Consider the following 24,946-nt stretch of genomic DNA (forward strand, 5'->3'; position numbering starts at 1 on the left):
TAGAAAAACACACAAGCTGTTGTAGGCTGACATAACTAAAGTGTGCCACCGTCATAGAAAATGGGTATTGCATGACTTTTGATTTGTATTTCGGTGGTTGGAAACAAAAACAAATTCTGTTTAGAGAGCAGATAACCTATAGGTAGAATCTTTTTCTTCTTTTAAGCATTATCACCTATAAAAACAAGTTATAAGTGACTTTGCTTTAATAGGGCTTTACAGAAATACAGGTCCTTCTCAAAAAATTAGCATATTGTGATAAAGTTATTTATTTTCTATAATGTAATGATGAAAATTTTATATTTATATATTTTAGATTCATTGCACACTAACTGAAATATTTCAGGTCTTTTATTGTCTTAATACGGATGATTTTGGCATACAGCTCATGAAAACCCAAAATTCCTATCTCACAAAATTAGCATATTTCATCCGACCAATAAAAGAAAAGTGTTTTTAATACAAAAAACGTCAACCTTCAAATAATCATGTACAGTTATGCACTCAATACTTGGTCGGGAATCCTTTTGCAGAAATGACTGCTTCAATGCGGCGTGGCATGGAGGCAATCAGCCTGTGGCACTGCTGAGGTCTTATAGAGGCCCAGGATGCTTCGATAGCGGCCTTTAGCTCATCCAGAGTGTTGGGTCTTGAGTCTCTCAACGTTCTCTTCACAATATCCCACAGATTCTCTATGGGGTTCAGGTCAGGAGAGTTGGCAGGCCAATTGAGCACAGTGATACCATGGTCAGTAAACCATTTACCAGTGGTTTTGGCACTGTGAGCAGGTGCCAGGTCGTGTTGAAAAATGAAATCTTCATCTCCATAAAGCTTTTCAGCAGATGGAAGCATGAAGTGCTCCAAAATCTCCTGATAGCTAGCTGCATTGACCCTGCCCTTGATAAAACACAGTGGACCAACACCAGCAGCTGACACGGCACCCCAGACCATCACTGACTGTGGGTACTTGACACTGGACTTCTGGCATTTTGGCATTTCCTTCTCCCCAGTCTTCCTCCAGACTCTGGCACCTTGATTTCCGAATGACATGCAGAATTTGCTTTCATCCGAAAAAAGTACTTTGGACCACTGAGCAACAGTCCAGTGCTGCTTCTCTGTAGCCCAGGTCAGGCGCTTCTGCCGCTGTTTCTGGTTCATAAGTGGCTTGACCTGGTGAATGCGGCACCTGTAGCCCATTTCCTGCACACGCCTGTGCACGGTGGCTCTGGATGTTTCTACTCCAGACTCAGTCCACTGCTTCCGCAGGTCCCCCAAGGTCTGGAATCGGCCCTTCTCCACAATCTTCCTCAAGGTCCGGTCACCTCTTCTCGTTGTGCAGCGTTTTCTGCCACACTTTTTCCTTCCCACAGACTTCCCACTGAGGTGCCTTGATACAGCACTCTGGGAACAGCCTATTTGTTCAGAAATTTCTTTCTGTGTCTTACCCTCTTGCTTGAAGGTGTCAATAGTGGCCTTCTGGACAGCAGTCAGGTCGGCAGTCTTACCCATGATTGGGGTTTTGAGTGATGAACCAGGCTGGGAGTTTTAAAGGCCTCAGGAATCTTTTGCAGGTGTTTAGTTAACTCGTTGATTCAGATGATTAGGTTCATAGCTCGTTTAGAGACCCTTTTAATGATATGCTAATTTTGTGAGATAGGAATTTTGGGTTTTCATGAGCTGTATGCCAAAATCATCTGTATTAAGACAATAAAAGACCTGAAATATTTCAGTTAGTGTGCAATGAATCTAAAATATATGAATGTTAAATTTTCATCATGACATTATGGAAAATAATGAACTTTATCACAATATGCTAATTTTTTGAGAAGGACCTGTACATTACTGTAACCTCTGCTTGAATCACCAACATCTTCAGAGAACGATGCTGAGTGGCTGTGAAGAAAGCTTCAGGCAGTGAGTCTAACAAACTCCAGCGAGTGCCAGGACTGTGTCCTAACGATGGTTAAACTCAGGGGTGAGAGTGTCACTGGTGCAGAGCTTATTCAGGAATGGCAGCAGGTGAGAGACAGAGGTTCTGAGTAAAGAATGGTCTCAAATATCCTCCAAGAGGAACTTTGCCTGATGATCCAGGAACAATTCAACACCTTTTCCAGCAGAGACCATGTCACAAAGTAAAAATGATAATCAAGTGGTTTCAAATTCTGGATTCATGCCCAGGAAACTCCCCAGACCATAACCCCATTCAGAACATGGTAATACTTTACATCAACTTGATTTCTCTGCAAAAGCATTTGAAACTTATGAAATGCTTATCGAACATGTGGCAGTAAGATCAAACTACACTATAGATGGAAAGTTTTGGAAAAGAAATTGTCAAAGAAAAAATCTACTGGTTGACTCATAAATGTAAAGGATTCTTTTAGAAGTGTGAAAAACAGTAACTGAAGAATTATTATAAAAACTACAGTAATTTTGCATCATCTATTAATTTATACACACAACTAAAATGTCTGATATAAGATTTACAGAAATTTCAAATACAAAACCTAAATGAATGCACTATCTTTCTCTAAGATTTTACTTAATAGCAGCATCTCATTTCTATCATTTAAAAAAATATTCTTGAAGTCATTTAGGGTAATATAATATACAACTTTAAGATTGAACAGGTAAAAAAGTGAAAAGTTGCAAAAGGCACAAATGTTCTGTTTAAATAGACTAAATAATTCAATTCAAACTCATTTAAAATGGATTTTAAACTCATAAAATCTGTTGAAACGAATCAGCTGGAACTGAATGAATCCTGTTAAATAATTCAGTATAATTCAAAATTCTGAGCTGAATATTTAACACAGAATTTTCAAACAAAATCCATACCAACACCATATTTCATGTCACTGTCAGTGAGTCTGCACTCATACATGAGCTCATGTTTAATTAGCCTGAGCAAGGCCAAGAAAATACAAATATTCTACATCCTATTTCAAGATTTAATTATAACCTTCACTTTAAAAAGACCTGGATCTTGATATTATTTGAAGGTGCTTTCGGATAAAACTGAGTTTTTTCCAAACATCACTTGTGCTTCTAATTACTTTACGGGTGTAAGATCCCAATAAAAACACATATAGATTAAATTAAATGAACACAAAGCAGATTTTAAGTAACTTTTACTGTTGGAAAGAATAGAAATCAGTTCAGATTGGAGGAAAATGTTTAATCAGATGAGAAAATTTAAGAAAAAAAAATATTATAATAATAACTAGTTGCTTGTAAGATTTCTATGTTAGTTGTGGTTCCAACTCCTTTGATTGTTTTTATCTAAACTGTTATCTTTATAACGAAACCAATATAACTTATTAAAATGCAGCTATAAAATGAACAGGGGGAAATATCTTCTTCCCTGTCCTCCAAAAAACTTTGCGTCACACCTACAGGAAACAAACTCGAGTTTAAACGATTGGAAGCAGACATGTTTCCAGTGTGTCTCAGGAAATGAAACGTAAAGTTGCATTTTTGTAGAACAACCGCATCCTTGGTATTCAACAGACTGACCCAGAACAATGTCATTGACCCATAAGATGGAGACGTTGTGCAGCAGCTTTGCAGGGAGTTCAGAAATCAGCTCCAGAAACATCGGAAGTCTCCTCACCCTGAACTTCAGCTCAGTCCTTGTATTCCGTGTATTTTTTGGCCGAGCCGTGCACCTTGCTTGCGGGATATTTCAGTCGGTTAAGAGCCATTTTGCGGAGCACCGCTTGGGGAAGGTCGACGCGGCATTTCTCGGCCAGCTCCACCAGGTAGATCAGCACGTCGCTCAGTTCGTGCGCCAGCTGCTCCCGCTCGGTCTCGGTCCAGTCCGGCAGACCCTCCGCCGCCTCCCCTCGCCACTGGAAGAGCTCCGCCACCTCGCCAACCTCTCCGACCATAGCCAGGAGCAGATTGCGGGGCTGGTGGAACTTATTCCAGTCCCGCTCGTCCGTGAACTCGGCCTGCATCCTCCGGATATCCTCCATGCTGGGCTCCGGGCTGAAGGTGAACCTCTGCGGCCGAACTTCTGCACCGTTGGAAGGGGTCTCCACCTCCGTGGCTGTCCCGTTCATCGCAGCGAATTCCTCACAGCTCCCGTTTGAGGGCACGGACACGTCGTGCTTCAGCCCTCGGCAGTCTTTTCCGTTTGTTGCCATCATGTTTTGACAGCTTTTTGAGCGTAAAAATAAGCTTTTAACGTCTGTAAACAACCTGCTCCCAACTTCCACCATGTGAAGAAGTCCCGCCAGTTGGTAGCACGGAAATGACGCGTCCTTAACGGAACTACGACTCGTTTTAAACCCTCTCCCTTACGTTCTTCTTCTTCTTCTTGTATTATTTTTTGGCAGTTGGCAAATAACGTTATGATGTGCATTACCGCCACCGACTGGTATGGACTGTGGTTCTTCATGGTTTTAAATCTTATTTACTATTACAACAATCAAATTCTATTTATTAATTTAGTGCTCTTGAAAAATCTAATTATAATTTGAATATGCTTGCTACCGAAACTTCTTTGCAAAGTATCTCTCAAAATAAAATTTTCTTTAATACCTACAAATTCTCTCTCTCCCTTACGTTGATGGATCTTGTAGTTTTAAACGACAACCCCGCTCTCTTTCAGTTTCCAAAAACGCTTAAAAAAAAACTACATCTCCCATAGTTATCAGACAGAGTGGGATATGATGGCTGCCTCCTGTAGCGCAGCAAGTGAGCTGCTTCATAACATCAAATTAATAGCTTATCAAAAAGCTTCCAGTGTGTTAATCAGACGAATTAGCACATCAAAGCTACAATGCAGCAGTCAACCTCTGGTCAAAGCAGAAAGGTAAACACTGCACTGTTCTTCTCTATGTATCTATTCTGTAATAACCTGGATGTTATGGTGTGAGAAAGCTGGAATGTAATGGTGCAAAACAATAAGTTAAACAGGTATTTAAGGTTTCTGGGGAGTATTTATGAGTAGTCAGTGTCTTTTATGCAGTAAACATTGGTCAAACTGATTTTAGTTAGCTGGAACAGGGCTGCACGATATTAAAAAAAGCCTGCAGTATGCAATAATACTGAGGAATGCTGCAACAACGCTATGGCTTGCAGTAAATGCTGCTGTTGGTTCATAGCAAACATGAACCTCAGATAATTAACAGTTTATCCAGCTGCTGGAAAAAACATATTTCTTCTGGCCAACATCTGATGTTTATGGCATTGAAATAACTTGGTGGTAGTTTCTTAATGACTTTACCATCTTACCACTGCTTTACCTACTAAAACACTTTATGCTGTAACAAGTGTCACCAAATGCATATATGTTACATGCATAGACAGCCTACTTAAATAATTAACTAACATTTATTGCAGTTCAAGCTGTTTTTTGCGGTATGCATATTGCATAAACCGTTAGAATGATAATACATTTGCGATATGTTGTGCAGCCTTGAATAGGTGGTGGCTGGGCATTTGTGACTGACACATTGTGCATCTACTCAGTTTGGGTGTATGCAGAGGGTTGATGGATTAGTATTGTAGGGACGAGATCAGATGGACGCAGATGGTTCATGGTGGGGACCTCATAAGGGAGCAGGTTAGTTGATATATTTGTTTTTGTCCTTGTCATGACCGAGTTCTTCATTTGCTTTTAAAACAAATTGTCTATGTCACAAAGACTGGACTAAAAATAAGTAAAAAAAAAAAAAAAAGCAGCTAAAAATCAAAAGAAAAAAATAAAATATTCTTCAGAGACATAGTTCAGAATCATAGGCTTCATCTACAGCTGAGCAAACTTTACTGGTGAACAGTGTTTCTGGACATTTTACTGATTGAGATGGGAATTCAAAACAGCTTTCAAATAACTCATGTACTTTATTAAAATTTTATTTTATCTGACTAGAAACAGCAGGAAAATCTGTGCAGACAAGACACCAATAAATGTTCTATGTTGTTTACAGTCTTTCTCCTGTCTCTGACATCTCTGTGTCGCACAATTTTCTTTCATGCCTGTTTTGTACCTCAGCGCTCTGCAGCAGCTGGTTGGAGTGGTTGGTTTGGAAATTCATGCCCAGATTAGCTCAAACACCAAATTGTTCTCCGGCTCCTCGGTTCGGTTTTTAGCTCCTCCGAACTCTTTGGTTTCATTCTTCGATGCATCTTTGCCCGGCACGCTACCTGTGAGTGATTTTATTTAGCATATTCATATTAAACTTGTCACTGTAGAAATTTTCCTATTATAGATCAGATCTTAAAGTTCCCATGTGTTTCCAGGTCCTAAATAGGCGGTGCGTTGAAGCAGCAGTGATGACCGCACTGGCTCTCAATTGTACCATAAATAAGAAGTCACTCTTCGACAGGAAACACTACTTTTATGCCGACCTTCCTGTAAGTGTGTGCTCTCCATGGTTTGTACAATATCTATCATTTGTAGGTAGAAACGCATTGCCTCCGGAGGTGAAAAGAGTCAGCATCTGCCAGCTTTTGCTTGCATAAATGCATATTTGCTTTTACTGTTAAAAAAAAGGAACATGAGTTTTAGTTTAACTAGCAACTATGAATGCTTTTTATTTAACTGCTTATTTCCTTTAGCCCTTCTCTTCAATTATTGTTTATGCAGTCGTGAAAAAATTAGCACACCCTATGAGAACCTGTGTGTATTTGGACATTTATTACCAGTTTAAAGAAAAAGAGAAAAATTTCAAATGATAAAATGAATAATTAAAACAGATGAAAGTAACCTAAAATTCTCTGCAAAGTCTAATAAAAAAGTCATTTCTGTTGAGGAAAAAATTAGGACGCCCCATATTTATTACAACATTAAATGGATAAAATTACACATTAGAATAATAAGAACATCATTATTCAGCATTTCAAAGATTTGTCGTGTTTAAACCTCAGACATTTCGTTTGGTGCTCCTGATTGTTGAAGTGAGCGTGAACACCATGGTGAGATCCAAAGAGCTGTATAAGGCCGTCAGAAAGAAGACTGTAGCAACTCACGAGTCTAATAATAGATTTAAAGAGGTCTCACAGGAATTTAAAATCAGCTGTTTGACTGGATGGACAATTGGATTACATTCAAAACAACTAAAGATGTGTCCAAAAACCCTAAAATGTCATCACTGGACCTCCAGCCGCTATGGATATGAAACTGCATTCCTGTGCAATCAGACGGAGACTGCACAGGTTAACCTTCATGGGAGGTGTGCAAGGAGGACTCTTTGTGTGCTGGGAAAAGCACAAAGACCAGGACCTGAGGAATAATGTTTGTGGGACAAATGAGTCTAAAACTGAATTATTTGGATATCGGAACAGAGGACTTCATGGACAAGACCCTCGTACCAACTGTGAAGCATGGAGGTGGAAGTGTCATGGTTTGGGGAAGCTTTGCTGCACCAGAACCGGGACAGCTCACCATCATAGAATCTACCGTGAATTTACCGAGTATCAGAAGGCATCTGAGACATCAATATGGAAAAATGTTTTTATGAATGAAATATTTAATGGGGTCTCCTGACATCATTTGCAGCCCTGCGTAGTTACCTACTGGGAGAATGTTAGTGAATTCTTGAATTAAGTGTCTGCAGCTCTGATAATCTGAATATCACCTTTTTTTCTTGTTATTTAAATCATTATCTGACTCAACACAGCGGACATGTTTATATCCAGAACATTCTTCTACCTGTGTATTTATCATAATTCTTATTAGAAATTAGGACTTGTTAAAGGGGCTTTACATACAGTAATGGTAAAAAAAAAAAAAAGTGCACCCTCTTCCATTTCTAGGATTTTATATGTTATAAGGAGAATAAAATTAAAACAATTTATTTAAATACTGACCTCAATTGTATCGTAGTGCACACCTGATGCCTCGCTTACTATATTTATTAAACATAAAAAAGCCATTATATAGGAGCTGTGTGTGGAAAAACTAAGTACACCCAAGAACCCCAGATATGTACAAAATATCTGATTATGTGGAGGACTGAATTTGATTTTTTATCAAAAGTTAAAAAAGTAAGACTGTAGTCTGGATTATTTATGTTAGAGCATATCTCTTCTGTTTATTATTTTGTTTTTCATCCCTGAAATTCCAATGTGATGTTAAAGGAAAACGGCATGGATGAAAAATAGATTCAAATCTGTTAACCAGGCAGAATTTACCATGGAAAAATCTGTTTTACAAATTCTAAAAACTCATGTACTTTTAAATGTTTGTTGAGTTAAAAACGGAAATTAAAGTGAATATGAATATTTAGGACTCCAAGAAAATCAGATCAGAATCCTAACTGTGCTCATGGTGCTGGGCCTCACTTTGCTTACTGAAATGGACCGCTTGCTTTCCCAACCTCTCCAGCCCCGGGCAAATTCTCCTGGCATTATGAGTGACATTTTAAGAAAAAGACTAAATGTCATGGTTGCTCCGCCACGACTTGCCCCACAGAGACCTTTCCTGAAATTTATAGAAGTGGAGGAGGTGTTAAAAAGTTTAGCCTTTTAAATGAGCAAAGTGTGGCCAAGCCTACTAAAAAAGGATTGTGGGCAGCTCAGGGCAAAGATAATGAGGCTGATTGTTAACTCATTATGTCTTCTGCTATTTTAATAAAACTGCCCAGAGAAGGGATGAAATGTTGAGAAACCTGTCACGCAGTAGAGAGAATTACATAAACATGTGCTCTGAACTTATGTTGATTTTTCTTGGCAAGATTTTTTAACAAGACTGAGAAATATTAGTCAAATTTAATTTCAAGAAATACTGAATAAAAAAAATTAATAGAGAAATGACATATTTGACTGTTTTTTTTCCCAATATTTTTATATTTCGTGTTATTTCGTATTATCTGATGTCAAACTAGTGTTTGTGTCATTCTGACCTTTTTGCATTGTGTTTTTATTTTTAAAAAAGGAATGAAATCCAGAGATTATAAAATAAAGTTGTCAAGTACATTTGTAGTAATTTTGTACGGATTTTTAGAAAAAAGAAAAGTAATTGAAATTTTCAAATGTAATTTGAAATATTCTGTATTTCCTTATTTCTTCCTCATTTTGTGTTTCAATAGCTGTTTTTGTGCCATTTTCACCTTTGAATCGTGTTTGTATATAGAAAATACAAACAGCCCCCGCTAGAAGACGCGTACTGCACTTTGAGAACCACTGCTGTAGATGGTTGCTCCTGTTTAATATTCAGAGAGTCACAGTTTATCACAGAGTTGCAGAACTGCATGTTTTGTTTTCCGTTCTATATAATTCATCATCTCCCCAGAAAATCTTGGAATTTAGGAACAATCTCCAGGAAAAGCCCTGGGATTTTCGTAATCTTCCTACTGTGTGTACAGAAGCTTCCCTTCTTTCCTTCGGATTCATTCTTAACAGTTGGTCCACAGCAGGGATGCTGATGTCTAATTTAGTTTTGAAATCTGCAGGAAGAAATCTCTCGTCAGCATCCTGAACCTGTGTTCAGAATTCATGCGCTGAAAGTGTTGTGCTCCGTTTGGATCATGCCAGTAGTTCCTGAGATTTTCCTTTTCTTTTTCTTTTTATGATTTCCTCACAGACTGAGAACAGTCCCTGCTGTTGCCCTGTTTAAAAAGGATTTAGTTACCAGCAGACTGTAGTGCTTCAGTTGTTGCCTGAAACAGCTTGATGAACTTAACCCAGAGTGGCTTTAATTATGCCGGTGATGAGAATTTTTTCCTGTAACCCATAGTTTGAGGCAACAGAACGTGGGAAGAAATGACCCTGCTTAGAAAAAAAAAAATTTCTACTCTGCAAAAAGTTCCTTATTGCGTTTGTGTAAAACGCCCCAGCTGCTTGTATCAGGATTAATCTGGCCGGCATTCCCTCTTCAAACCGAAACGATAGGCGAGCTGCTCGTACTGAGTTTTATTTAATGACACACCCCAGCTGCTTCACAGTCATCTAAATGATTAGAGTAACCTTGAGATATAAAGTGTCCAACTAAACAAAGAGTTCTGGGTCGTTGAGGCTTTGACGTGAACCTAATTTGAGAAATGAAATTTCCTCTATGACTGTAGTGGGAAGACTGGGCCATCAGCGTGTAGGATCCGTGTACTAGCTGACCCACAGAGTGTTGTTTGTTTAGTGACTTTGTTATGAGTCAGAAAATGATTCAGTGGCTCACAGCACAGAAATGAGTGTGTCTGAGGCCGTCTAACTGCTCATTAAGACGGAAGTTGCACTCGGAGCAGATACAGAAAAGCTTAATGTGGCTACCATGATCTCATTAAAAGGAAAACATGCCTCATCTGAAACCCTCTGGTTTATTGTTCAGGAAATCAAATATTTTTCATCTGCACAGATACTCCCCTGTTTACGATATCGTGGGCGTGTGAGACGCCAAGCGAGATGTTTAAATCAGTCAGTCATTTTCTACCGCTTATTCCATAGTGGGTCGCGGGGGAGCTGGTGCCTATATCCAGCAGTCTATGGGCGAGAGGCAGGGTACACCCTGGACAGGTCGCCAGTCCATCGCAGGGCAACACACACTCATTCATACACCTAAGGGCAATTTAGAGAGACCAATTAACCTAACTGGCATGTCTTTGGACTGTGGGAGGAAGCCAGAGTACCCGGTGAGAACCCACGCATGCACGGGGAGAACATGCAAACTCCATGCAGAAAGACCCCCGGACAGGAATTGAACCCAGGACCTTCTTGCTGCAAGGCAACAGTGCTACCAACTGCGCCACCGTGCAACAAAGACAAAAATCGTGAAAACACAAAGGAGGGTTTTCTTAAAAAGATGGAGCATTATTTTTAAGCTCAGGAAGAGTTAATGATCAGAGCCACCATGGAGTGGAAGAACTGAGAAGCCTGCTGTGTTCAGTTGCTTTTCCCACCTTTTGTTTTAGCAGGAAAAAGTATGGAGCGATTGATTGTCAGTCGGCCACAATGTACAGAAAGCTGGTGACTAACAGCCCCCCTCATATCTTTTCTCCCACATTCTCGCTCTCTTTAGCATAAGTATGATGAATGTTTAGTTCTTGTGGTGTAGTTGCCATAGCAACGTGGGGAATTAATACTTAGGGCCATGGGAACAGGAGCACATAGAAACATTTAGTGCAACGGCAACGCTTCCTCTGTGTCGTAATGATGGCCCGGCCAATCAGCCTGCAGCTGATGCTCACCTGTTGGCGGGCTGTGTTCTTCTCACCTGTGCAGCGGAGTGCTTCTCTTCTGATCTTCAGGAAGTGTCATAATCCCATTTAGGCTTTGGATGTTCCCACCTGAGAACATTTTTTTAAATAGATACATTTAAATTAATTTCATCTGACAATCACTACGAAGTGCATGAAATATACAGGACAGCCTTGCAAAACGTTTCCACATTTTGTCACGCTATAACCACAAACCTCCTTTACTTAACCCTGGAGGAGCCGCAGAAATCCACAGCTCAGGTGGAAGAATCTGATGACGTGACATCTACTAGAACTCTTTTATAGGAAAAAAAAAAGGCAAGAAGAAAGCCATTATAGAAGGATGCGATTGGCAGTTTACCAGAAGGCTAGTAGGGGACACAGCAAACATGTGGAAGAAGCTGCTCTGGTCAGATGAGACTAATTGGATGTTTTGGACTTCTTTCACCGTGCTGCCAGTGATGGAAAACTCCACATCACCCTGAATACACCACACCCACAGTGAAATATGGTGGTGGCACCATTGTGCAGTAGGGATGATTTTGTTCAAGAGGCAAGCTGATTGGAGGTGAAGAATGAGGGATCGAAATACAGAGCAATCCTGTAAGAAAAACCAGTGTGAGGCTGGAAAAGCCCTGAGGCCTGGGACATCAAAGCATATTTATGTGTCAGAATGGCTCATTCAAAGTTCAGACCTATATCTAATTGAGAATCTGTGGCTCCGAGGCATTTAGAAATGTTTTACAGTTCTGTGACGTCTTTGTCACCCAACATTCCTTATCATTGCACCTTTTCTCCTCCAGGCTGGATACCAGATCACTCAGCAGCGCCGGCCAATCGCGGTGGACGGATTGCTTACCTACAGCTTCCTGGGAGGGAAGAAGGGCAACCAGGTGATCAGGAAAAACGTGCACATTAAACAGATTCAGCTGGAGCAAGACAGCGGGAAGAGTCTTCACGATGACGCCAACAGTCAGACGCTCATCGACCTCAACAGAGCAGGTTAGTGTCGCATCGGCCAATAGAATGATGAGTCCAGGAGTAATCTGTGTTTCCCCTTAAAATCTCAGTAGCGTTTAATAAACTCAGCATGTTTACGTTGGTGATGTTAGGACAGGGAATTATGTTTCCTTACATGCCTCCCAATCAACTGGTTGAAAGCTATTAAAACGTTTTGAGCCCCAAGATGTCACTTTACGCTGCGGTTTTCTAACAGTGAGCTTCGGAGATGGTTTTACCTCACTTCCCATTGTGCATGGTGGCAAGATGAACTTGGGGCCACCTCCAGCCTTGTTTGTCACAGTTCTAGGTATTTGAAATATTTATAGTTATAGTTTATTTATTTATAAATTGTTTTTGATCTGGGACAATTTACAGAAAAAAAAACCCCTTCAGAGTAAAGATGCACTGCACCAGATTCTAGCTTCCTAGCTAATTTCCTTCTGCAGTCCCTGTGACAGGTAAGGCCAGGTAGTATGGAGGCTGTTGTATGTTTTGATTTTTGTTTAAAAGGAGTCATCCACATAATCTGTACTTCCTTTTCCCCAGTAAGAATTTACTGTTGAAGCTTTTGATTTGTGCACTTGCATAGTTTTTGTGTGTGTGGGGGGTGGGGGTGCCATAGGATCGATATGTTGTGGATGTAAAACACAGCTGTCTGCGCATGCATCAGGTATAGGCCTAATGGAGCTGGTGATGGAGCCGGACATGAGCTGCGGAGAGGAGGCCGCTGCAGCTGTCAGAGAGCTTCAGCTCATCCTGCAGGCTCTAGGTACCTGTCAAGGCAACATGTCAGGTATGAAAATCACTCCTGCTGCCTTCTGCTATTTTTCTTTTCACCCCTTAGCTGCCTGCATTTCAAACACAAATTGAATCCTTATATGCGTCGCTTACCTCGTTTTCCTTAGAGGGCCAGCTGAGAGTTGACGCCAACGTGTCGGTACACAGACCAGGTGAGCCACTGGGAATCAGGACGGAGGTGAAGAACATCAACAGCATCAGATATCTGGCCAGGGCTATAGGTGAGGACCGAGAAGAAGTTAAAAAGCCGCGGGTTAAACTTGCACCGGAGTGGTGAAATATAACTGCTACAGAAAAAAGTTAGGATCCTGTGAGTTAACAAAATTAGCTGCATAAATGTGCATATATTAAGCCTACTATAGCAATATGTTCATTTAAATGCTTATTTGGTGTGTTTGTGTTACAAACTGTTGACATTGTGAGCATGAAAGAAGAGTATTTGACAGAAAAGGCATTAGCTGGGAGTATAGAAATGTTTTCACACTACCATCACACTACTTGCCAAAATGTTTTATTGCCAGAATGATGTTTTTTTTCTAAATCACCTTATTATACCAGATGTAATGGTATAATGAGGTCTGCAGTGCCTTGGATGTTGTTTGGCTTTGTAACACCGTCCAGACTGATAGATGCCATTGACTTTCTTTCCTATCTTTTCTTGAGCTTCTTTAGATCGGGACATGATGTGTTCTTTTAACCTACTTCATGTTGTCAGACAGGTTCTGTTTAAATCATTTCTTGATTCTACTGCTCAGGCGGTAATGAGTCAGTCAGTATGCTGAGATTTAATTATAAATATTAGTAATCACAATAATTTTGATTTAGCAAGAAGTTAAGGGTAGTTTGAGTAAATTTCATCCCTTAATAAATTACATACCAAACACAATTATCAACCGATAATTTACTCAAGGTTATATCTGTATGACATTGAGGGCCGTTAAGATCCAGCCTTCAGCTCCAAGCCAAGAACAGAGCTCAGCAGAATACGTCCAGCTCCTGCATGCAGTGTTTTTATGAATCGTTGAGGACATTTTACTTCACTGAGGGAAAGGATTTGGTATTTTGCCCCCTGGCATTTGAATTGTTCTGCTCAAATTGCTGCATGGACAGAGACATTAATATCAGCGAACCCAGTCAATTGTTCATTCTACAAATACATATGAAAACACCAGCAAGTTAAAACGAACAGAGCCAGAATAGCTGTTGTGAGGCTTAATGAATGGAACATTTTATTTTATTTTTCATATTTTGTTTTGCTATTTAGTTTTATTCTTGAAACTGAATCCTTCGAGTCACATTAGGGCTGTTGCTCACTAGTTTACATTGCATCAGTAGTTTGTGCCTCTGTGGGCACATTATTACTGCTGAGGCTTTAAATAAAGTGTGTGCTGCAATCAAGGAGATGCTTCATTCAGGAACGTTAAGATGAACAAAATGAAAGCATCAATTTAAAACATAAATGGTGCGGCGCTCCCAAAGCTCGGTTCAGCACCATATTTCCTCTTGTTTTGCCACAACTGCTGGTTTGATTTTCATACACACTCAATGCTGTTTTATCTTGTTTAGTTATTATTTTACCCCTTTTGTGTAGAACTTTGCATGTTTGATTAGGTGAAGATTATTGAATCAGAACAGCGAGGTGTATCAGGGCTGTTGATTTAATAAATATTCACGTAGATAAAGAGAAAGAGTTTGATTTTATTTTGAGCAAGAGTGATTTGTCAGTCAAAATAAGGTCAAAGTTCCCCACGTTTTGGTGAAATGGTTGATTAAACAGTGACATCTAGTAATAGTTATCAATTATTACTGAGAAATTTATAATTGTAATTATCAAGGGCTTTGAGCCATAATCACAACACCAGAGGACATCTCTGATTTCGATTTGTAAGTAAAGATTTTTGGTTAAGAAATACATTTTTCTCAAATTATGATTAGAAATTATAATTCTCAATAAATATTAATTAATCATACATTAATAATACATAAAATATTTAGCATTGTTTTTTTAATTTGGATGACCAGCCTCATCAAGTGCTTTCTGGTTTTCATGCAACTGTTCCTTGTCATTTAACAGTTATACAAACCTGTCTTTTCCCTGAGGAAAATAAACACTTTTTTTTATTATTCCAGTGATAAAAAGATATATATTTTTTTTAGGATAAAATGTTTGGACAGCATGGAGAGTTAATGGTGAAAGTAAGACTGCCAACCAATAATATACAGTTAGGTGAGAGATCGTCTGACTTTTCCCAGCCGCTCACAGAAATAAAGATCATCTGTCATCCATAGTTTTGCCAACTGTGGACTGAGTTTCACTTTAAGCTGACAAGGAACCGCTGCTGGAAAAGTTCAGCTTTTGACAGGCAAGTTTTTTAGGTGTTGCTCAATGCATTTTAGTGTTTAGTTCAAATATTTATCAGAAATGTCGTGACAGAAGTCAGGATAGTCAGAGTATGGCCGCGGGCGTTTGGCATTTAGCACCAAACAACAATTGTGTTCTGCATCGTGTTCATGTTCTGTCGTTATTTTCCCCAGACTTCGAGATCCAGAGACAGACTGACGTTGTGCAGAGAGGAGGGATGGTGCAAAATGAGACCCGGGCATATGACTCCAAATCGGGGTAAGTGGATGAAAAAGCAGTGCCTCGACGCCAAGATTTAGCCATTACAACACCCACTGACTGGGATCCCTGCCTGGTTCATTAACCCTGCGCTTTGTTTAGGATGAACCATCATGGTAATGATGATGAATAGAGCCATTTGGATGCCGCTGTCTGCCCATGTTATCTGTGAGCTATGTGCAGCTCGTGGCTCACGCTCTCACAGAATGAGCCTGCTGCCTCACAGCTGAGGCCTTGATCATCTTCTAGGTCTCTGGCCGCTTCCCATAAGTCTTTGCTTGTCCGAGGTACACAACAGAGCGTGTAAAAACAGTTTTTCCTTTTGAGCCTTTTTCCTGTGAAAATGGTGACTGATAGAAATGAAATGGATCATTGCACATATGGTCACTGCCTTTATTTACTATGCTTATATTTGAGGGTTTTCATTGGTTAATCCACTGGTTATTTTTATAATTAATTTATAAATAGAATATCAGTGTGTTGATATTTATTACTGTCTTTTTTACCCCCCAAACCGAACATATGTAGGTAACTAGAATAGAAATGAAGGGAAAGGGAGCAGCTGTTCTCTTTGCTGCCAAACCTAAGACTGGGAATTAATGTAACATGCTTTGGGATGGGGCTGCACACTGGAGCAGTTAGTAGCAATGTTGCCTTGCCACAAGAAGGTTCTGGGTTTGAGTCCCAGCCTAGGTTCTTTCTGCATGGTGTTTGCATATTCTGGACTGGCGACCTGTCCAGTGTACTCCAGCTGCGCCCAACTTCCACTGGTAGTAGGCACACCACCACTGCAACCCCGCAAGGACACACGGGTACAGACCATGGGTGGATGATGGTTTTTAGTGCTGGCTGCTGCTGAATAAATAAATAAATAAAATAAATTAAACGGTGTTTGACAGGGACCATTTTCTTCATATTTCTCCAGTATTTTGTTTCATACTAAGGTGATTGTCCAAAACGTCCAATCCTTCTTGAAAATTCTTAAATTAACATGTAATAATAAATCTTAAATATTGTTTTTATTCATAATCCTTTTGGACATGTACTCAAAGTTTAAAAACTATTCAAACCTATCCTGTGACTGTATCAGGTTCATGTCCACCATTATAAACAGATAATATTTAGTATTTTGAATATTTCAGCTTTAAAAAAGCCCTTAAATTAATCTTTATGATTGTTGGGATTATGATTATTGATTAATTAATATTTATCAAGAATTATAATTAAAAATCATAATTTGAGAAAATTAATTTCTTAACCAAAAATCCTCATTTATGAATCGAAATCAGAGATGTCCTCTGTTGTTGTAATTGTGGCTCAAAGCCCTTGATAATTGCAATTATTAAATTCTCAGTAATAGTTGATAACTATTATTAGATGTCACTGTTTAATCAACCGTTTCTGCCGAAACGTGGGGAACTTTAACCTTATTCTGACAGACAAATCACTCTTGCACAAAATAAACACAAACGCCTTCTCTTTATCTACGTGAATATTTATTAAATCAACAGCCCTGATACAATTCGCTCTTCCGATTCAATAATCTTCACCAAACCAAACATGCAAAGTTCTACACAAAAAGGGTCAAATATCTCACTAAACAAAATAAAACAGCATTGAGTGTGTATGAGATCAAACCAGCAGTTATGGCAAAATTACAAGAGAAATATGGCTGAACGAAGCTCGGGAGGCCACTCCCCAAAGTGTAGCTCAGCGGGACACAGGCAGTCATAAAACGTCCTCCAAGCAAAGTTGTAAACCCAAGAGGACAAAGGACAATAACAATTTTGGTAGCAAACAGTAAAACATGAAGTTGAAGACAAAGAAAATGGTTGATTTTCACCATAAGGTTATTATAGCAGTTGAGCTCCCCAGCGCACCTGCGCTCAGGTGTCCAGACAGTAAAAACACAACTTGCGAGACTCGGCGGCCTCAGAAATCAACAGCAATCAAAGTTTTGATAAAATGTTGCATACACATACAATTTAGAACACATTAGACTATAAGTGGCGACTCTAAATCGCACTAAAACCAACTCTACCCTGCCCACAATATTTCTAATAAAGAAATAATAATAAAAGGATGGATTTTACTTGATGTTGTCTCCTCTGAGCAGAGGGAGAGAGAGAAAGGGGTTGAAGAGTTTCACGCGTCCGTGGATACTCAGCAAAGCAGTCCGTTTTCGTTCTTGTGACCTCCTTGGCAGAAAGGTAAAAAAATATGACGGACCGACACTAGTCGACTGGAACAAAAGAAAACAAGGGGGAAAAATTGCATCTCCTTGAAAACTCCGTGGTTTTTTTGGTTGCCTGTTAAACCTACATCTTCGATCGGTAAAGTTGGAATCTTACAAGCCTTCTTATTCCTGTAACCTTAATTCGCTTAGTTTTCTTGTTGGCCAACGGGGAGAATTATTGAAAGTCCACATGGGACTTCTTCTCCAGAGTGATGCTCCAGATGCGTGGTAACCACGTCTCGGTCCCAAGCTGAAAGTACCTCCTTAAAGGGCTCACTTTGTTAAATAGCCCATTGTGACGTCAGAACTGGAACGGCCCGTCATATCAGCCACGGTGCCCGCTGGGATTTGAAGTAGCGGACTATCCTGGGGTACAAAATGGCCGATGATGCCAGAAGGGTGGTGTCCAGCAACTTACAAATGATCCAATATTAAGCAAAACATGGTCCAACATGATGCATTTGTATACATTTTGCTTTTCTGCATAAAATCTAATAAACCCACTCTATGTAGCGATACAAACTAAAAGGTAATCACTTGAATCTGCAGTTATCTGTTTTAATTTTTAATCTTATTCCCTCAACTAAAATCAGTATGTTCACCATATCACGCCTTATCAAAGTGTTCCTACCCCTAAGGTTTTGCTAAATAAAATATGATGTGTCTTGTACATTTTGCATCCAGTCCCATATTCACTCTGATATCCCTAAATAAAATCCAGTACAATAAACTGTCCTCAAAAATCACCTAAAAAGGCCAAAAAAAGGCCAAGCCTGTGTGTAGTTTATTCCCAGTATGAACACAGTGTGATAGCTTCAGGGGTCTTTTAGAGAATATTGGTAAACAAAACCATTGTGGAGCATAGTGGTGGCCACATTATGCTGTGGGATATGGATTTCTTGAGCAGAGACTAGCAAGCTGGTTAGAGTTGAGGGATGAAGCTAAATAAACCAAGTCGTTGTCCCGCCGGAACGTGAACTTACAGGCACATCTCAGTAAATCAGAAGATATGTTCCAATCAGGCTCGTTTGTCAGAAGTACCTTTTAGAAATAACAACTTTTAAGCAGGTATTAAACATACTTTTCATTAAGCCCATGCTTCTGAAAATCATCGTAAGTAACAGGCTTGAAAACAGACAGTGAAATTAATCCGTACAATGTGTTTCACTTTCTGAATGAAGTGACTGAAATAAATAAACTTAATAAAATAAAATTCTAATTTATGGAGATGCACCTGTACAGTCGGAGCAACAGAGGGCATGTACATGTGGTAGAATGGCCCAGTCAAAGTTCAGACCTAAATCCAATTGAGAATCTGTGACAAAACTTATAAATTGATGTTTATAGATGCTCACCATCAAATCTGACTGAGATTGAGCAATTATAGAAAGAAGACTCAGCAAATTTTCAGTCTCTAGAGGTAGAGACGAAAGAAAACTGGTTGTACTAAAATGTATTTCGAAATTAATTTATAGGTGTTAGAACACCGAATAAGGAAAGCAAGAACAAGGTACAGAGGCCTTTAATATGCAGTGTGATGAGTTGAATACATTATTTGAGATTTCTTTCATTCGTTTATCTATTTTCATTTTTTTTACCTCCTTAACAATAAATATAACATGCAGTCTTTTAATAAAACTAACAAAGTACTCATATTTTTGTTGGGATCTGTAGCTAACTGCAGCTCAAAAACATCAAAAATGTCTCACACATTTGTTCCTATTAAAAGAAAGTCATACACTTAAATTTCTTTTGGGTTGGTTGTTTTTCACCTGATTGGTGTGGAAAAACAAAATTAAGTCTATGCTCAGCAACAAGAAGCGTATATGGATCACTCTTTCTTTTAAATGGATAAATGGATGCCCCTGAGTCTGCTACTGACTAAAGACACTGAATGTTTCTGTATAAAAGACAAATTGTTTGTTTTGGGCGTCATTTTTTCTTTACTAAGAAGATTTTAATTTGACAGTGAAAATCTCGCCCTAGAAGTGTCCATCTTGGACCAACTACATGAGCCGTCCTCAAAAATTTGTACTGTACTTGAATTGCAGTATGGGGCCCGCACAGCATCATTCCGAGGGCCTCAAGAGGCCCCCGGGCTGCACTTTGTACACCTCTGCCCTAGAGAATCAAAGTGTTGATTTATTTCATGTTTATTTTGTCCCTTTTAGAGAAACTGTTCCTATGAGGGACAAAGAAGGTCTTCAGGACTACAGGTGAGGCTGAATTTGTTATCTTGTGTCAGAAACAGAGATATGGGTCGATGGATTAATAATTTACAGACAGGTGTGAGGCTGATCAAGTCAAATGATTTGTGCACACTAGTGAAAAATGACAACAACACAGTTTGTGTTCGAGGAGAAGTCCTCCTCCTTCATTCTGAGCTTATCTTTCACACTCTGAGAGACTTCTCCCCTCCACCTTCTCTGAACTTCCTCCAGGTTCATGCCAGAGCCCAACCTGCCCCCCCTGATTGTGTTTGAGGACAACGCATCGCTGCCTGCGGGTATCGACGTCTGCCAGGCGGTGGTGGTGCAGACGATAAAGGAAGGACTGCCAGAGTTACCCAGCATCAAAAGAGACAGGCTAGTGCAGGCGTACGGCATCCTTCCAGAGCACAGCTTCACTCTGGTGGTGAGCTTCTAAAAGGCTGAAATCAAACCGACTGTTTGATGAGATTGAATCCTCAAGTCTGTGTTAACTTAGCTTGCATTCGGTTAAACTCTGCTTGGACTCATTACATCCCAGTTAAATGATATGCATGCTCAGTGATAGAATATTTTCGTGGTGTGCTGCAGAATGAGGATGGGTTGATGGAGTACTTTGAAGCGGTGATGAAGTCGACAAAGAAGGAGACCAGGAAGGTGATTGGCTGGGTGACGAATGAGTTGTTAGGTCTTCTCAAGCAGCAAGACATGAGCGTGAGTCAGAGGTGAGAAGCGCACTGAAGAATTGGCTGTGATTGGCTTGTTGATATTGTTGATACTGAATATCTCATAGTTTAATTTACAGTGTCTTACAAAAGTGGTCATACCCACTCAAACATGTCGCATTTTATCACCTCAGGTTAGGTTATAAAACAATATTCCAAGCTTTAAACATCTCTCGATGCACTGGTCAGTCCTGCACCCAAACATGGCTCGAGTTTGCCACAACTGAAAGCCCAGCAAAACAGGCAGGAAAGGAGAGCATTCATTAGAAAAGCAGCCAGGAGGCCCATGGTCATTTTGGAGGAGCTCCAGAGATTAACTGCTCAGGAGGGAGACTCTGTTGACACAACAGGGCTCAGTCATCAAAGGTCCAGGACCACATAGTTTGCTTTTTTCATCTCATCCTTTACTTGAATTATGCACAGCTTCTGTACTGGGACCCATTCCAACAGCATCCCTTCTTATCTGCAGCTGATATTAACACCTCATTTCAGTCCTTTTCACTTGTCAAAAACCATGATTGAAAGTGAATGACGTAGATGAATCCCAAAGTAGGAGCAAATTACTTTTCTGTCAGTTTCTCAAAGGAATAAATTGGATCATTTTGCGTTTTCTAATTATTTGTGTCCGACTGAGAAAATCACTGTGACAGTCAGCCAGTAAAAAATGTTTCTTTAGACAAAGCAGGGAAACAAAATCTTTCTGAAGATGAGCTCCTTGCTGGAACAAGCTGAGTTGTACACATGTTGCACTTAAACTTAAACCTGAAATTAAAAGCCTTTGTGGTTTGATTAGGCATAAAATAGTTGCCACGGTTTTATGCTTTCATAAAAACAGACCGGAAGCTTTTGTTGCCGCTGGCTTTGTGAAATGACACCATCGCTTCCCCTTTTACTGTTCCTTCCTTTGTTCCTTCCTTCCTCCCTGTCTTCCTCCATCCATCCATCCATCCATCCATCCATCCATCCATCCAGTATCTTACAAAAGTGAGTACACCCCTCACATTTTTGTGAATATTTTATTAAATAACAGTGTAAATTCAAACTCACTGTTATTGAGCAGTTTAGACATGAATGTGTGTTCAATTATTCTAAGGGGACAGCAAACTTGCACTGATATACAAGTTGTACACTCACTAGATCATATCAAAGTGTCATGACCTCACTGTTGTCCCAAGAAAAGATATAAAAAAATATTTACAAAATGTAAGGGGTGTACTCAGTTTTGTGACATGCTGTATATACTTCATTCCTTCCTTACTTAGGTACTTAGTTCCATACTTGAGCAGATACTTACTTCCTTATTTGATCATTTTATTTAAGAAACACTGTCTAGGTGAAAACGACACATATTCACCCCTTTTGAGTCAGTACTACAGCTGTACGTCTTTTGACGGTTGTCTCTGCCAACTTTACACATCTAGAAACACTGTTTGTCAAGAAAACCCTGATAGTTGAGGGGGAATTGTGCAGTCTTTGAAATTAGGAATGTTTTGGGACCCTGGGATAAAGTAGGGAATTAAAAAATCTCCAATGTCGGGTAAGACGTTAAAAATCCTGAAGGATCCAATGTTGGCATAATGATTTTTAATCACAGATTGGAGGATTTAAGTGTATCTGAAACTCTTGCGCTTTCTATCATGGCACCACATGAAGTAAGATTGACACCTCAGTGCTCTGATTTGGTGAGAGGATTTTCTTATTCTGCGTATCTAACTGCATAAACAAGCAGATGTAAGACTCAACCGTTTCTTTACCAAATCTTTATCACCTTTTTTCTTGTTCTTTCAGTCCAGCGATCCCACTTTGTCTCTCTCCATCTGCCCTACTATTTATATCACTAATACACATCCATCTGTTAAAGTGTAGTTAAATTACACCCTAATTTAATTTCAGCCCAGTCGGTCCTGCTTCCTTGGCTGAGCTGCTGGAGCTGCAGGAAGCGGGACACATCTCCTCTTCTGTTGCCAAGCAGGTCAGTGTACTACAGAGACCCTGCAGTTATTATCCCAACTCTGCCATCTTATTTCTACCCTCGTTCTCACCTGCGGGACGCTGGTTTCTCTGAGCTTGCAGGTGTTCCAGGAGATGTGGAGGTCACCGGGTAAGACGGCTGCGCAGATCATCCGGGAGCAGGACCTGGGGCTCGTTAGCGACGCTGCTAAGCTGCAAAGGATCTGCCAGAAGGTCATTGACTCACATCTAGATGAGGTCAGTGCTTCAATGGATGTCTGAGGTCACATTTGCAGGTGCAGCTCAATGATTCAGAATGTGATCAAAAAGTCGGTTTTTATAGGGTGTATATTTTTAGCATCTCTTACTGTTATTGTTGATGATTATCCCTTTCAGCTAATGAAAACCCAAAATTCAGTTTGAATAAAAATGAGAATACTACATAAGACAAAATAAAAAAAAATAGATTTTAATAACTGAGGAGAGACTGACAAGGCGTGGACAGTAGCTGGACGCAGGGCCACCACACACAGACTTATCCAGGACACGGGCTACAACATTCACATTCCTTCTTTTAAACAACTTCTGAACCAGAGACAACATTAGAAGAGTCTTACCTGGTAAGCTGGAAAAGGCCAGTCCTATTTGTCCTTGACTCGGGTAAGACTGGAGGAAGAGTGGAGAAGAACAACTTGCCTGAGGCCCTGTGTGAAGTTTCCACAGTGGGTGATGATGTTATGAGCTAATGTCGGTTCACTGTGTTTTATCAAGTCCAGAGTCGGGGCAGTCATTTCTCAGGACACCATAGCACAGTCACAGGTGTGTCTCCTCTATGCCACGTTGCAGCTATTGATGCAAAAGGAGCCCAGACCAAGTCTTGCGTGCATGTAGTGAACAGAACATGGACCTACTTTTCAGCAGGCCGACATTTCTATATTAAAAATCTGTTGTTTACATTGGCCTTACAAAATATTCTAATAATCTGAGAATTTTTGTCATAATAACTGTAATCCATAATCATCAGGTTGTTTGAAATACATTGCCCCTTTATTAAGTACGCCCCGCTAGTACCAGGTTGGGACGCCCTTTTGCCTTCAGAACCACCTTGTGGCATAGATGGAAAAGGAAAGCTTTCTCTGAGATTCTGGTTCATATTGAAATGATAGATAGCATTATGCAGTTGCTGCACATCCATGATGTGAATATCCTGTCTGTCACTGCCCAAATGAGCTCCATTGGGTTGAGATCTGGGGACTGTGGAGACCAGTGGAGCACATTATTCTCCAGGAAGTAGCCATCAGAAGCTGTGGACATTAAGGGATGGACAATACTCAAGTAGGCTGTGGTGTCTAAACAATGATCAGTTAATACTAAGGGGTCTGATGTATGCCAGGAAAATATCCCCCACACCATTACATGACCACCACCAGTCTGAACTGGAGTCAAGGCAGGATGGATCAATGCTTTCATTTTGTTTGCACCAAATTCTGAAAGCTTCTTTGGCATCAGCAACCATTCCATGTGTAAACGCCCTTTAATCCACTTTCCTCCCCGTTCTGATGCTCGGTTTGGACTTCAGGAAGTCGTCTTCACCACATCTACATGGCTAAACGCTTTGAGTTGCTGCCATGTTCCCAATTTACTGGTTTAGTTACCAGGAAACGAAACAGGTTTCCTGGTAACTAAACAGGTGTACCCGATACAGTTGCCACTGAGTCTCTATCACAGACCCTTGTGTTTTGAATCTATGCAAAACACAAGGTTCACTTTCTGAATTGACGTGTGAAAATTAGAGGACTTTTCATTAATATTATAATTTGCTGACTTGCACTGGAAACGAGTTTTGTTTTGCGTTTGCAGGTTTGTGCCATCAGAGGCGGAAATAAGAAGGTTCTGAACAAGCTGATGGGTCTGGTTCAGAAAGAGACCAAAGGCAGAGCTGATCCAGTTGTGGTGAGGAAGATTCTAGAAGAGAAGACTTCATGACACCATCATCACTTATTCTGAGCAAGCCAGGCACTGTGTATCTGTGCGCTCATAATTACAGCCAGATGTTTGCAGTTTGATGAAGCAATGAGACTCATTTCCTGGAGCAGCTGTTTTGTAAATACTAAAGTTTCATTACACAACTAAAATCTACTGTACTTCTAAAAAGGATGTCCATGTTTGAATTAAACCAATAAAGTTTCCATATTATAACTGTGTTGTTTGGCCTGTCAGAAATTGATACACAGTATAAAATTGCTTGCTTTTGTTCTCACAGAGACATCAGA

At 40.0% G+C, this 24,946-nt stretch overlaps 2 protein-coding genes across 2 annotated transcripts; one reads left to right on the top strand and one right to left on the bottom strand.

Moving 5' to 3' along the window:
- Window positions 1–3,114: 3,114 nt before the first annotated feature.
- On the bottom strand, window positions 3,115–4,302 carry dctpp1 (dCTP pyrophosphatase 1). Its single transcript, XM_047366048.1, has one exon. It carries the CDS (start codon window positions 4,221–4,223, stop codon window positions 3,627–3,629), a length of 597 nt encoding a protein of 198 aa, XP_047222004.1. The 5' UTR covers window positions 4,224–4,302; the 3' UTR covers window positions 3,115–3,626.
- Window positions 4,303–4,644: 342 nt separating this feature from the next.
- gatb (glutamyl-tRNA(Gln) amidotransferase, subunit B) lies at window positions 4,645–24,872 on the top strand. The gene is made up of 13 exons (XM_047366910.1): window positions 4,645–4,819; window positions 6,002–6,155; window positions 6,250–6,363; window positions 11,939–12,137; window positions 12,808–12,930; window positions 13,043–13,156; window positions 15,471–15,555; window positions 19,963–20,007; window positions 20,233–20,425; window positions 20,590–20,723; window positions 22,617–22,695; window positions 22,797–22,931; window positions 24,534–24,872. Exons 1-13 carry the CDS (start codon window positions 4,674–4,676, stop codon window positions 24,657–24,659), a joined length of 1,647 nt encoding a protein of 548 aa, XP_047222866.1. The 5' UTR covers window positions 4,645–4,673; the 3' UTR covers window positions 24,660–24,872.
- The last annotated feature ends 74 nt before the right edge of the window (window positions 24,873–24,946 follow it).

Source organism: Girardinichthys multiradiatus, chromosome 5, assembly GCF_021462225.1.
Source record: "Girardinichthys multiradiatus isolate DD_20200921_A chromosome 5, DD_fGirMul_XY1, whole genome shotgun sequence".
NCBI lineage: Eukaryota > Metazoa > Chordata > Actinopteri > Cyprinodontiformes > Goodeidae > Girardinichthys > Girardinichthys multiradiatus.